The sequence below is a fragment of the Bison bison genome, unplaced genomic scaffold, assembly GCF_000754665.1.
Source record: "Bison bison bison isolate TAMUID 2011002044 unplaced genomic scaffold, Bison_UMD1.0 scf7180017864171, whole genome shotgun sequence".
Taxonomy (NCBI): Eukaryota; Metazoa; Chordata; class Mammalia; order Artiodactyla; family Bovidae; genus Bison; species Bison bison.
In genome coordinates, this window is record NW_011494743.1 from 1,914,651 (window position 1) to 1,927,845 (window position 13,195).

The following is a 13,195-nucleotide window of genomic DNA, read 5'->3' on the forward strand; positions in this document are numbered from 1 at the left end:
GCAAAAAAAAAAAAAAAAAGAGTTTTCCAAATAAATGGAAAATAATCCTTAAAAATACCTAAACTGGTAGCTAATGGTTTTATGGAAACATGCTATGTACTTCTCTCTCCTTATATAGTAGACTTATCATCTGAATTATTCCATTTAAAAGTGGATGCCGTAACTTGCAAAGATTAATAAAACAGGACTATAAACTGGACATAGGTATAAATGATAAATTGAAGGAAAAAACAAGATAAGACGCAGTTAGGAATGAGACTACATAAAATTTTATGCATGGTATTAAGTTTACCAAAGGTAAGTCACAAATCAGGTTATTAATTTTCTAGCTGCTTAACCAGAAGATGAAAAAGCGGTCAGTTCCACAATCCACACTGCTACAGGTTTGCAAAAAAGCACAAACGGGCCTGGGCATGGGGAGCCATTAGGGCTCGCTTTAATCATACAGTTCTTTATCACAGAAAAACTCTTAGACTGAACTGAATTCTAAACTCTGTTTCTCTTAGTTGATATCCCCTGAATTACTACTGAGCTTTAGAAAACTCAAAACAGTACTCTGAAGCCACAATTATACAGTTCTATAGCCTCAGAAGTCAGACTCACCTCCTGCGGCTGCCTCCCTCTTCCAAAGCCTGCAGAGAGCCTTCTCTGTCTTGTCAGTGCTACGGTGCCTTCAAACACACATCTTTTTGGTGGGTGGGGGGCAGCTTTTCCCGTTATTCTCAAAAGAAGTGACCCCAATCATGTAACAATGCCCATGAACGGATACAGAAGCCTGTTCTATACCATGCACTTCTAAGAAAGTATTTACATAAGCCCCTTTATTTGACCTACTCTGATTCTAACATGCCTCTTTCCAAAAAACGGTTTAAGAAAGCTTGTAAAAATGACAAATACAATAAATTAGTACGGGGAAACCTAGGTTGACAGGAAAAATGGGAAGTCTGACACAGAAGACATCTTTGAAAAATAATTCACAAGGACAGGGTACTAGGCGTGTGTTTTAGAAAGGAAAGGCTTCCTTGCTGTGAGTGTAGACAGAGGTGGAAGGCGTCAAGCGGAGGCAGGGCAGGGCTGAGCAGCTTCCAGCCTACGGCGCCTACAGCACCGCCGGCCCCCACACCTGCAGAGGGGCGGCCCTGCCTCTGGAGAGGGGCTACACGGGCTTTCATTCAGCTCTTTTCCCAACTGAGCGTTTCTCTCCACTGGGTGTTTGATAGGAAGAATAGGTATGAGATCATTCAGTAAATTCTGGAAGCCGAACAATCCAACAATGAAGTCAAATGTGTGTGTTTCATTGCGTGGACGTGTCCATGAAGAGGGGGTGCTAAGACAGCACAAAAAAATCATCAGATACAACAATGCACTTACGTTGATGAAATTAAAATGAGATATGTACTTAAGAAACAAATGGCTAAAGTAACACGTATACACCCTGACAGCTACTTTTAGTCTTACCCTAAGAAGATGGCTCTCTTAAAATTCATGTCACAGTAAAGACTAAGGCTGTCCACGTTTGGCCCTAAAACAAAGTGATACTGCCACGTATGGAAATGCATAATCTTCACGTAAAACTCAGAATTTACTACAGAATACTTCTGCACAGCTAGCTCCCTAATATTCTATCTAAAACAGTACTGAATGTTCAAAAATTTTATCTAAGGCATCATAATAATATGCATCCTTCTACTGCTCAAGTTCAAGCCCATTGTTAAGGAACAGTTAAATATTTTCATAAATACACAGTGATCAGAGATTTCATGCAGCACTCAACAGTGTCAACCTGTTTTAAGGTTAAATCGTAACAGAAGCAACCTAACACAGTGCCCAGCAGAACAAGGTGTGGCTTCTAAATGCTGGAGAATGTTCGTACCTTGAAACGCTCAGTCTCTGCAGATCTCTGCAGTTCAGATTGTCATCCAGAGATGGATCCTGTCATTGTTTAAAAAAGTTTAAAAGTTGTCATCATTACCTTCTATTAATTCTCAGTACTTTACTACTCTACACATGCTTCAGCTTTTACAGAATACATCTATAACCGTAGATCTTATATTCAATGTTAATAAAGTAACTCCAAACCTGCCAGATATTTCTAAATCATTTCTAATTATTTAAAGTCATTAATGCTTTAATTTTCTTTAAAAAATACACTTGCTTTCACATAAAAGACCTTTAAGTTGTACAAAATATATTTCTGAAGATACTAACCTGAAATCTATACTAAAAAAATGGTAACATTTATCAAATTACTGTTTGTTCAAGGTATAGCTCAGTGAATTCCATCAGAAAATGGAAGTTTGTTGGTATTTCACTTTTGGTATTATTACAAAAAAGTACTCAAATTTAACAGGTTACTGTTTAAACGATCAGCATAAATGTCCTCTTTACCTAATAAAATGATAGGGAGAGGATTTTATATAAAGTCCTTATATACTTCCAAGTTTTAGTAATTTAGGTTACAGACGACAAAAAGAACCTATGAAAGGTATTTAAAAGTGAACTTAATACATTTAAGATAATTCTATAACACACTATTTGCAATGCGTTTCAATTTGAGGTCTAGAACAAATGAAAATGACTAGCACAGGCAGCCATTCTATTAGCGGAAGTGGCCCATATAAACTGAGAGAATAAAACTTCATTTTACCATTTCTTGTATCATTTAATGATATAAGTGGAACACTAAAAAGCACAAAAGGAATTCATGAGTCCTCTGAATCTGGGAGTGTAAATCATCAATATGTATCATAGAAGTTAAAGTGTCTTTGGATCTGACTGTTCAGAAAACAGCAGCTGAACACGGCAAATGATTAGCTGCATCCCAAGGAGTCCTATGGAACGGGGACACAGAACTGGTCCCTGAGTCAGAGGAAGTCTGACCACGAGTAAAGGACATAACCCTGGACCTTTTCCTTTCCATTTCCTCACAGGAAATGAAGGAATCAGATCAAGTCACTTTTAGTTTCTCTGTATAATTAAAAATACATGTTTTACTTACAGTATTAATTACAGTATAGTTATTTGTTCAGTCGCCAAGTTGTGTCTGACTCTTATATGCATAATGGAAACCTTCCTTGTTTTTTAAAACCAATTAAAAAAAACACCAAGCAGTTTGGGTTGGTAAAGTATTTCTCCAGCTATCACCTAACAATCCAGAAAAGCCTAATGTAAAGTAACAAAAAGCACAAAGGAATTGTCTCTAACACGCACAGACCCTGTCCTGGCCAGTTCTTCACCGCCATGTTCTAAAAGCAGATCTGCTTCTCCACTCCTGCCATCTGATGTTTGAAGCTTTGCATGAATAGGCTCAGAGCTACAAAATCCTGGGAGACACTATTCCAGTTAAACAGGTCCCTGTGCTTCATGACTGCGCAGAACCTCCAATCCACACAGCAAACCGGGACTCTAACGGGGCTGATGCCAGCCACCACAGACGTCTATGCCAACTCCATTCGACCAGGGTTCCCAACACTTTGGCCCTAGTGTCTTCTTCTCAAAGGCCCCACTGTTCTGAATACAAATGGCTTGAAAACCAGAGGATATAAGAAGTAAAGAAGGCCCACAGTGGAACTGACCCAAACCCTGACCCCATTAATATCAAACACTATCTACCAAGCTCATGAAGTACTTAAAAAAAAGTAAGCCCACCAAAGCCCCACTATTCTTTCATGTAGGATGTTATTTCGTACTTCAGAGATGTTACTATTTCACAGGAAGTACCATCTTAAAAATATTTTTAAGTATGGCTGCAGAAGATTTAAGATTAGTCATATGAACATAAATTTCTCTCGTTGGCTTGCTCTTTGACTCCCACATTCAAGAGGACTCTGATAGCAACACCTTTGAAACAAGACTGAAATGTACACATCCCACAACATCAAGATTTAAACTTGGAACCCTTGATAAATTTCCACTCCATCTCTCTCTGGTTTGTCTTTGGTTGTGAACACTGTTTACTTTAAACTTCCCTTCCCCTAACCATTCTTATGAAGGAAGGATCTTAAATTCCTTTTTCAAAAAATAAAAATTCCTCCCTTATGTCACCTTCAACTCTTAAAGTTTCTTCGTCTCTGAGATTCAATTTCATCAGCAGTAAGACGAGTGATTTCTAACGTTTCTTCTATCTTTAAAGTTAAAAGTCTTTCTGGGATTTGTGAAAGATGAATTAAGCTAAAAGCAAATTTAATCCCCTAGCGCCACCTAGTGGAAAACGTAAATAGTGAGGATTTAACTGTGTAACACTAGTACACAGTCACACCCCTTGGGACCCCTACAGTGCTGCTTTTCTGGATTAACCTAACTGGATTTTTTGGAAACACACTTACTTATTGAATAAACTATGTAATAGGCACCATGCTGCTTTATATATTACCTCACTTAACTTTCATAAAAAGTAGCTAGTGTCGTTAGAACAGTTAAATGACTTTGCTAATGTCACAATTAATAAGCAACACAATTAAGAACCAAGTTTTTATGACTCTATGGTACTGCTTTCTACTCTATAAGGAGATATCCATTATTTATTAAAGCTACTGAATTATTTCAAGTAGAATGTATATGCTGACAATTGTAATTCAGAGCTTCAAGGTGCCAATCTTTTCTTGCAAGCACAGAAGCAGAACTGGGCTTGTGGGACAAGATGCTGGAGCTGCTGAAGGAATTGTGTATGCGGTCACAGGTGCAAAGCTAGGAAAACCAATTTCAGATGTCAAGTAGGAAAAATCTTTCTTTTGGTTCTAACAGGAGTTGAGGCTAATTTTTATAGGTGGTATTTTCCCTTTATCAGGCCTGGGGGCTGCAAATCAGGTTCTCCCTGTCCAGTGCAGAGGAATTCACTGGGTAAAGGCCAAGGCAGGATGCTGTATTATTCTTAATGCCCATCTCCTTCTTAACCAGTGGTCACCTTCAGTAAAGACCACAGTACAGAAGGGCCTGTTAGCTCATCTAAGGACACGTGGGCTTGGGGCAGAGTGCCGGCGGGCAGCCAGGCAACATGGGGGAAGCAGTGGCTGCCCAGGAGAGCCGAGGGTGGGGGCCCAGCTACTCAGGAGTGCCAGGTACTCTGATGGGCAGAAAGGCTGACCCTGAGAAACAACTGTCCAAGAGGCTACCTTAGATTGCAATATATGAGTGTACAGAATGTATATAGTGGCCACTGAACTCTAGAGAGTAGTTAACTTTTCAATTTATTGTAATAATTTTTTTAAACTTTGCATCTAGAGCATTGCTCTCACTCTGCTTTGCTTCTCTATCATTCCTTCTTTTTACCCTCAGCCCCTTCTGTCATGACATCTGAAGACACATATCCAAGCTTTTAAGAACTCAATGTAAAGCTGTCCCTCAGTGTCCATGGTGGTCTGGTTCCAAAATTCACAGTGGGTACCAAAATGACTTCGAAGTCCAAGTCCCACGTTCGCCCCTGCATATCTTCAGGTCAGCGCCCATGGACTCAACCAACAACCGGCGGCCCAGTCGGCAGCCACCTCTGGAGGCCTCGATCCACAGATGTGCAACCTGCAGATTTACCAAAGACTGACTGCATGTTTCTTGGAAAAAATCTCTGTAAAGTGGACCTCCACCAGTCACACCCACACTGTCCAGGGGTCACTGTAATAGCAGACAGACCCTGAATGATCTGAGAGGCAACTTGTGTTTCAGTGGGTGACTTCAGGCTACACACACCTTAGCAGCTCAGCAGGGTTTTCTGTTTTGCTTTCCCTGTCCCTAATTCTTGAATTCTCAGTTATCTGCTGAAAACTAAAGTTGTTCTGAAAGTATTAGACTTCTGAGAATTAGTGGATGCTCAAAAGTTTTGTTTTGATAATTATAAAAATCAAGTTTCTTGTATGTCTAAATTAGTCAAATTATTAAAGTGGAAAACTTAAAACTTGAATTCTCTTTAAACTTTACAGAGAAAAAAATGATTTAAGGAGATTGAAAGAAAGGAAGCTGAAAGAACAACTTTAATTAACTAATAAGGTTTTTAAAAAATTAGCTTTTAAACAACAGAAACATGTAATTCTGGAATTATGATAAAAGCATACAGTTACCACATTTTAGCAAAAATGATTAAAGAGGAAGATAAAGGTGAATTTTCACAGAATATAATAATTTTCTAAGTAGTTACAATTTACGCTGACTCTGTGGTCTAACACCTAGTTATAAATCCTAAATAGGACGCACACAGCACGATGGGCTTCTCAATTCAGTGATTCGGTAGTACCGTTTGTTTGGCTTTCTGCAGCTCTATTCTGAGATCTCTACATTCTTTCCTCAGCAGTTCCAGTTCCTGTTCCAAACCATGGATCTTCAGGTCGCAGCTTAACTTTTCCACCTCCCAGTTTGATGAAGGAGGATTTAAATTTCTTATCACTACAAAAAGGATGGACATTAAAATTGTTATTTCTGACTTCTACATGGGTTGCAGTTCAAAAAAGATTATGTTAGTAAAATGGAGGTAAAAGAAAAACCAATATAAAACATCTACAATTAAAGTGTTTTTGAAAGACAGTACTTTCAAGTGTCTATGCTAAGATATTAGCAATCTTATTTTATACAACACAATAGAACGTGTTCTATTGTGTCATCACCCCTATTTCTGATTTCTGTTTAGATAACAGCAAATCTGTCAGCCTGAAACTTTAAAATACACAGCACATATCAAGCATATGCTGAAATGACAGATCAATTACATATACATGTGAAGGTTAAGACAGTGATTAAGAACGAAATGAAGTGAGTAAGCTGAGGCTCACTCAGCTAATCATCCCACCCAGTCCTTGTAGAGAGGACAAAGCTTGACCATCAGGCCTATAGCATGACTTCTGAACAATTTCATTCATAAACATTCCACTGTACAAATGCAACAGCACTGGACACGGACTAACCCTTCTCCGTATTAAGGGATACCCTTAATAAGGAACCCTTACCCTCATTAAGGAACTAAAGACTTAGTTCCTTAGACTCTGTCCATAGAAAAAGGCCCACTCACCTGCCATGAGAGAGCCCCCCTCAACCTCCCGTCAGGCCTCTCAGAGGCCGTGTCTTGAGCTGTCCCCTCAGAGCCTTCTTGCATGGAGGCAGGCTAGCACCCACCCCCACTCCTAACTTCTCAGAAGCATAGCATCTCAGCGGCACATTTTAACAACCTTCAGAAACTGGATTAAAATAAACAAAAAAGCAACTGTAACTACTCCATGACAGGGTGTCCAATGTGGGCAAGAGGCTTTATAGAATATGGGATTGTATTCCTTTCTTCATCTACTTCATCACAAACCAGCCCTGAATCAACCATCAAACTTTCTCTAGGAAAAGTGCAATTTACATCTAAGGAAAAGTTAAGAAGGATTTGATATTTGGTAAAAGCAGAACACAGAAATTAACATAAGCCCCCAAATTAAAAAGTCAGTCCTTAGCACACAGACAGAGAAAACTGATCATGGCTATAACACATGAATGGAAAACCGTATTGATCGCGGTAGAATATTTGTAACAAATAAGCAGCCTACCCTGCTGAGTTTCCACCTCTGTCCTCAGCTGGAGGAGTTCTACTTCTTTAGATTGTAGCTGTTCATTCAACACTTTCAAAGATTCAGAGTTGTCTTTATTCTAGTTAAGTAGGGAAAATGCCACATTACAGTCAATAAAATCTAAAGATTGGTATTACATTATATATTCATTTTCAGGCAGATTTGAAAAAACAGATTCCAGCCTTTTAAAAGCAAGGTGGGAAACTGAATGCAGTTTTCACCAATCTTTTTCTAACTTAGGACATTTTTTCACTGGCTTAAAAAAAAAAAGAAAAGTGATAAACTCTACTACTACTACTACTAAGTCACTTCAGTCATGTCCGACTCTGCGACCCCATAGACGGCAGCCCACCAGGCTCCCCCGTCCCTGGGATTCTCCAGGCAAGAACACTGGAGTGGGTTGCCATTTCCTTCTCCAGTGCATGAAAGTGAAAAGTGGAAGTGAAGTCGCTTAGTCATGTCTGACTCTTCTCGACCCCATGGACTGCAACCTACCAGGCTCCTCCGCCCATGGGATTTTCCAGGCAAGAGTACTGGAGTGGGGTGCCATTGCCTTCTCCGGGTGATAAACTCTACTGAGTCACAATTTTTCAAAGTAAGTTAGTGGTGTTAGATGTACTTAAGACCTAAACATCATTACAAACCAACTACTTATTTTGTATAGAAGTAAGTAACAAATATTCCTACTAAAAAGTTTTCTGCTTTTGCCTTGAGCAGGCAAATTTTTTGTTTAATAAATGTAAATATCTCGTATTTCTAATTTTAAACCTCCTGAAGGAGAAAATTCATTTGCAACACACAGATGCCATTCTTTACAGACCAGCCTACCATTTTATCCAGCTTGCTTTTCAGATTATCTCTATCGATGCAGACCTCTCGGTACGCGTGGTAGGCTTTATTTACTTGTTCCCGTCCCACAGAGCTTGTTTCTTCATCCTTTCGAGCTCCTATAAGCTAAAGGCATAAAATCAGAAGACAAAGCTTAAGAGGATGTTCGACATCAGCGAATAAGTCAGTCTTCTGATGGCTCCACATCTCAGTTTAATTACACTAATGCAGGGAATAAAGCCTGAACTACAATTAAGTGAACATTTCACTTCCATACATTTATGCTTTAGTGATTAAGAAAGTAAAAAGCACAGAATAGATATTTTTAAAAATCTCCGTTTATGCTTTTCCTTAATCAGTATCTTATACTTTGCTGTGCCTTTTATAATTCATCATACTAAAATACTACATCATTCTTTCATGGTGCTTCTCTGTTTTCCAAGCTAGAACATACTATTTAATTTCTATCATCGGAAAAGTGAGTATCAATTTAGTGTGTACTTGACACTTTAAGGAATAGAAGTGTTAGTTCATTAAGTGCTGTATTAATGCAGAACAAATTATTAGGATTGTTGATCACAAAGTAAATACTTCCAATATTACTTATCACATTTTTCTATTGACTTTTAAAATAAAATTAGAGAAGGAAACGGCAACCCACTCCAGTGTTCTTGCCTGGAGAATCCCATGGATGGAGAAGCCAGGTAGGCTGCAGTCCATGGGGTTGCACAGAGTCGGACACGACTGAAGCGACTTAGCAGCAGCAGCAGCAACAACGCCAAACTCCAAAATGTTATCTTGTTTCACTCTATCCCAGTATGTCACAAATTTATTTAATAGTCATTAAAGAAAATTCATATGAATACTAAGAAATCAATTATTTTTACAACCGAGTCCTCCTTTTCTTACTTCCTGCAAATGAGTCAATCTCTACCAAACTCCATCCTCAAGTCTGTACAGTTGGATCATTCCTTCTCGTTTTGTGGAAACTGTTGTCTGTAACACACTACACGGAAGAGCTGAGGATCATAAACTATGATCTGAAGAAACGTGAACTGAGTTAAACTTTAAAAGTAAAGGATGAGTGAGGAAGATTTCCCAATACATAAGCAAAGCAGATCTGAGGATTTATAACTGAATTAGCTACCTGGCTTATGTATTCCGTAACATGTAGGATATACAGTTTCTGCGTGAGAAAGGTGCAAACAGAGGACGTTAATTCATCAGATACACACTTTCTTATTAACGTGTGTATGAGAACAAAGAGAATGCTGAGGTAAAGATGTCAGTCCTGGTGAAATTTCAGTCCTGACAAAAACACTATTAAACATATTGGAACAATGTTCCAGGAACTTCTTCCCTTCTTGATATATAATTGTTTGCATAGGTTTAAACATCCTGAATGAAATACACACAGCTAGGAAGGTAAGGCAATCTGAAAGAGGTAAGAAAAACATTTGAACTTTAATCCCTTCATGTTGCTAAATCGTCTTCTGCACACATTCACCAAGCATGATAATATGTGAAACACAGAAGGCCAAGTAAAATGTCCAGGGTTTTGAGATTAGCAGTGACTTATCTTTGGAAATTTGCTACACTCATGGATGACAGAGCAGAGAAATATTTAAAATTTCAAATACTTTGAATTATTAAGTCGTAAACATAATGAAGGTGATAGACAAATTACCTTTTCTTCCAAAATTCTGATTCTTTTTTTTAAGAAAGAGTTCTCTTTCTCTGAATCCTTAAGTCGTTTTTTGATGTCTTCATATGCAGTGACGAGGGCAAAATGTGAAGCAACAGATTCATCTCCTGAATATATTGAGACTGGAGTCACTGGGTCTCTCCTGTGGGCTTTTTCATGATTCAGAATACAGATGTCATCTTCCACCAGTGCATCCATGACAGCTGTTTAAAAATAAAGACATAAAATAGCAATGTCTCACTGAATAAATAAGCAGAAAAAAGTATATTGAGAGCATAATACGAACACTGCTGAAACGTTTAAAAACTGCCATTTCTTTTTTCTTACCGAAACACAGTTGATGTATATGTAAGTTTCAGGTGTACAACACAGTGATTCACGGTTTTAAAGGTTATATTCCATTTACAGTTATAATACATTGGGTATATTTCCTGTGTTGTATATATTCCTTCAGGTCATTTATTTTATACACAGCAGTCTGTATCTCCTGTCCCGGTCTGGCCCATCCCCCGTTCCCTCTCCTCCCTGGTAACCACTAGCTTTCTCTCTCTACCTGTGAGCTTGTTTCTTACCTGTCATATATTCACCAGTTCATTTCTTAAGATTCCCCACGTGAGTGACGCCGTACAGATTTCGTCTTTCTCTGACTTATTTCACTAAGCATAACACCCTCCAAGTTCATCAATATTGTTGCAAATGGCAGAATCCCCTTCTTTTCTATGGCTGAGTCGTATCCCATTGTCCACATGCACCATATCTTTTTTCTCCAGTGATCAGTCAATGGACACAGGCTACTCCCGTATCTTGACTATTGTAAATAGCGCTGCTATGAACACTGGGGTGCATGTTATCTTTCTTCATTAGTGCTTTTACCTTTTTGGGATATACACTCAAGAGTGGACTTGCTGGTTCCTATGGTACCTCTATTGTTACTTTTTTGAGAAAGCTTCATACTCTTTTCCAGAGTGGCGGCACCAATTTGCATTCCCACCAATGCTGTACAAATGATCTCTTTTCTCTACATCCTCGCCAACATTTGTCATTTGTGGTCTTTTTGATGATGGCCATTCTGAGGGATGTCAGAACTGTGGTCTCATTCTATCCCACTGTAGTTTGAATTTGCATTTCTCTAATTAATGATGCTGAGCATCTTTCCCCATGTCTGCTGGCCATCTGTGTATCTTCTTTGGAAAACTGTCTATTCAGGTCTTCTGTCCATTTTAAAATAAGGTTGTTTCTTTGATGCTGAGTTGTGCTATTCTGGATGTTATCATTATTGATTTTATCATTTGCAAATATTTTCTCCCACGCAGTGCACTGTCTTTTCATTCTGTGAATGATTCCTTTGCTGTGAAATTAAGTCCCACTTGTTAACTTTTGCTTTTGTTTCCTTTGCTTTAGGAGACAGATCCAAAAAAAAAAGAAAAGTTGCTATGCTCTATGTCAAAGAGCATTCTGCCTGTTTTCTTCTTTTATAGTTTCAGGTCTTACGTTTAGTTCTTTAATCTATTTTATTTTTTGGATATGATGTTCGAGAATGTTGTAACTTCACTCTTTTACATGAATTGTCCACTTTTCTTAGCACCACTTACTGAAGACACTGTCTTTTCTCCACTGTATAGTTTATTAAAATTTTTCTTTACTGAAGTATAGTTGATTTACACATGTTCTGTTAGTTTCAGCTATACAACTAAATGATCGAGTCTGTAAAGTTTGTTTTGCTTTATTTCAGACAACATGAACATTAACGAAAGGGTGTGTGTGTGTTTTTCTGGGTCTGTTCTGTCATCGTGTATTTGCTTTTCTGATTTTATGATCGAAAGCTTCAAATTGCTCCCAAGTCCAATGCTGTAAAGAGCAATATTGCATAGGAACCTGGAATGTCAGGTCCATGAATCAAGGCAAATTGAAGTGGTCAAATAAGAGATGGCAAGAGTGAATGCCGACATTCTAGGAATCAGCGAACTCAAATGGACTGGAATGGGTGAATTTAACTCAGATGACCATTGTATCTACTACTATGGACAGGAATCCCTCAGAAGAAATGGAGTAGCCATCAAGGTCAACAAAATAGTCCGAAATGCAGTACTTGGATGCAATCTCAAAAACGACAGAATGGTCTCTGTTTGTTTCCAAGGCAAACCATTCAATATCAGAGCAATCCAAGTCAACGCCCCAACCAGTAACGCTGAAGAAGCTGAAGTTGAATAGTTCTACGAAGAACTACAAGACCTTTGAGAACTAACACCCAAAAAAGATGTCCTTTTCATTATAGGGGCCTGGATGCAAAAGTAGGAAGTCAAGAAACACCTGGAAGTAACAGGCAAATTTGGCCTTGGAATATGGAATGAAGCAGGGCAAAGATTAATAGAGTTTTGCCAAGAAAATGCACTGGTCATAACAAACACGCTCTTCCAACAGCACAAGACAAGACTCTACACATGGACATCACCAGATGGTCAACACCGAAATCAGATTGATTATATTCTTTGCAACCAAAGATGGAGAAGCTCTATACAGTCAACAAAAACAAGACCAGGAGCTGACTGTGGCTCAGATCATGAACTCCTTATTACCAAATTCAGACTTAAATTGAAGAAAGTAGGGAAAACCACTAGACCATTCAGGTATGACCTAAATCAAATCCCTTCTGATTATACAGTGGAAGTGAGAAATAGATTTAAGGGCCTAGATCTTATAGATAGAGTGCCTGATGAGCTATGGATGGAGGTTCGTGACACTGTACAGGAGACAGGGATCAAGACCATCCCCATGGAAAAGAAATGCAAAAAAGCAAAATGGCTGTCTGAGGAGGCCTTAGAAATAGCTGTGAAAAGAAGACAAGCAGAAAAGCAAAGGAGAAAAGGAAAGATATAAACATCTGAACGCAGAGTTCCAAAGAATAGCAAAAAGAGATAAGAAAGCCTTCCTCAGCGATCAATGCAAAGAAATAGAGGAAAACAACAGAATGGGAAAGACTAGAGATCTCTTCAAGAAAATTAGAGATACCAAGGGAACATTTCATGCAAAGATGGGCTCGATAAAGGACAGAAATGGCATGGACCTAACAGAAGCAGAAGATATTAAGAAGAGGTGGCAAGAATACACAGAAGAACTATACAAAAAAGATCTT

The 13,195-nt window shown here is 38.6% G+C and overlaps 1 protein-coding gene across 3 annotated transcripts in view; it reads right to left on the minus strand.

The window, feature by feature from the left end:
- AZI2 (5-azacytidine induced 2) overlaps positions 1-13,195 on the minus strand; it is a 41,669-nt gene that overhangs the window by 6,063 nt on the left and 22,411 nt on the right. For all 3 annotated transcript variants that reach the window (XR_825464.1, XM_010842048.1, XM_010842049.1), the window contains exons 2-6: positions 10,045-10,265; positions 8,358-8,483; positions 7,509-7,608; positions 6,224-6,372; positions 1,874-1,932 (exon numbers count right to left, since the gene is read on the minus strand). Coding sequence is in view for 2 of the 3 variants with exons in the window: in XM_010842048.1 (XP_010840350.1) it covers positions 1,874-1,932; positions 6,224-6,372; positions 7,509-7,608; positions 8,358-8,483; positions 10,045-10,260 (650 nt within the window). In the remaining variant the exon portion in view is untranslated. The remainder of the gene's footprint in view (positions 1-1,873; positions 1,933-6,223; positions 6,373-7,508; positions 7,609-8,357; positions 8,484-10,044; positions 10,266-13,195) is intronic.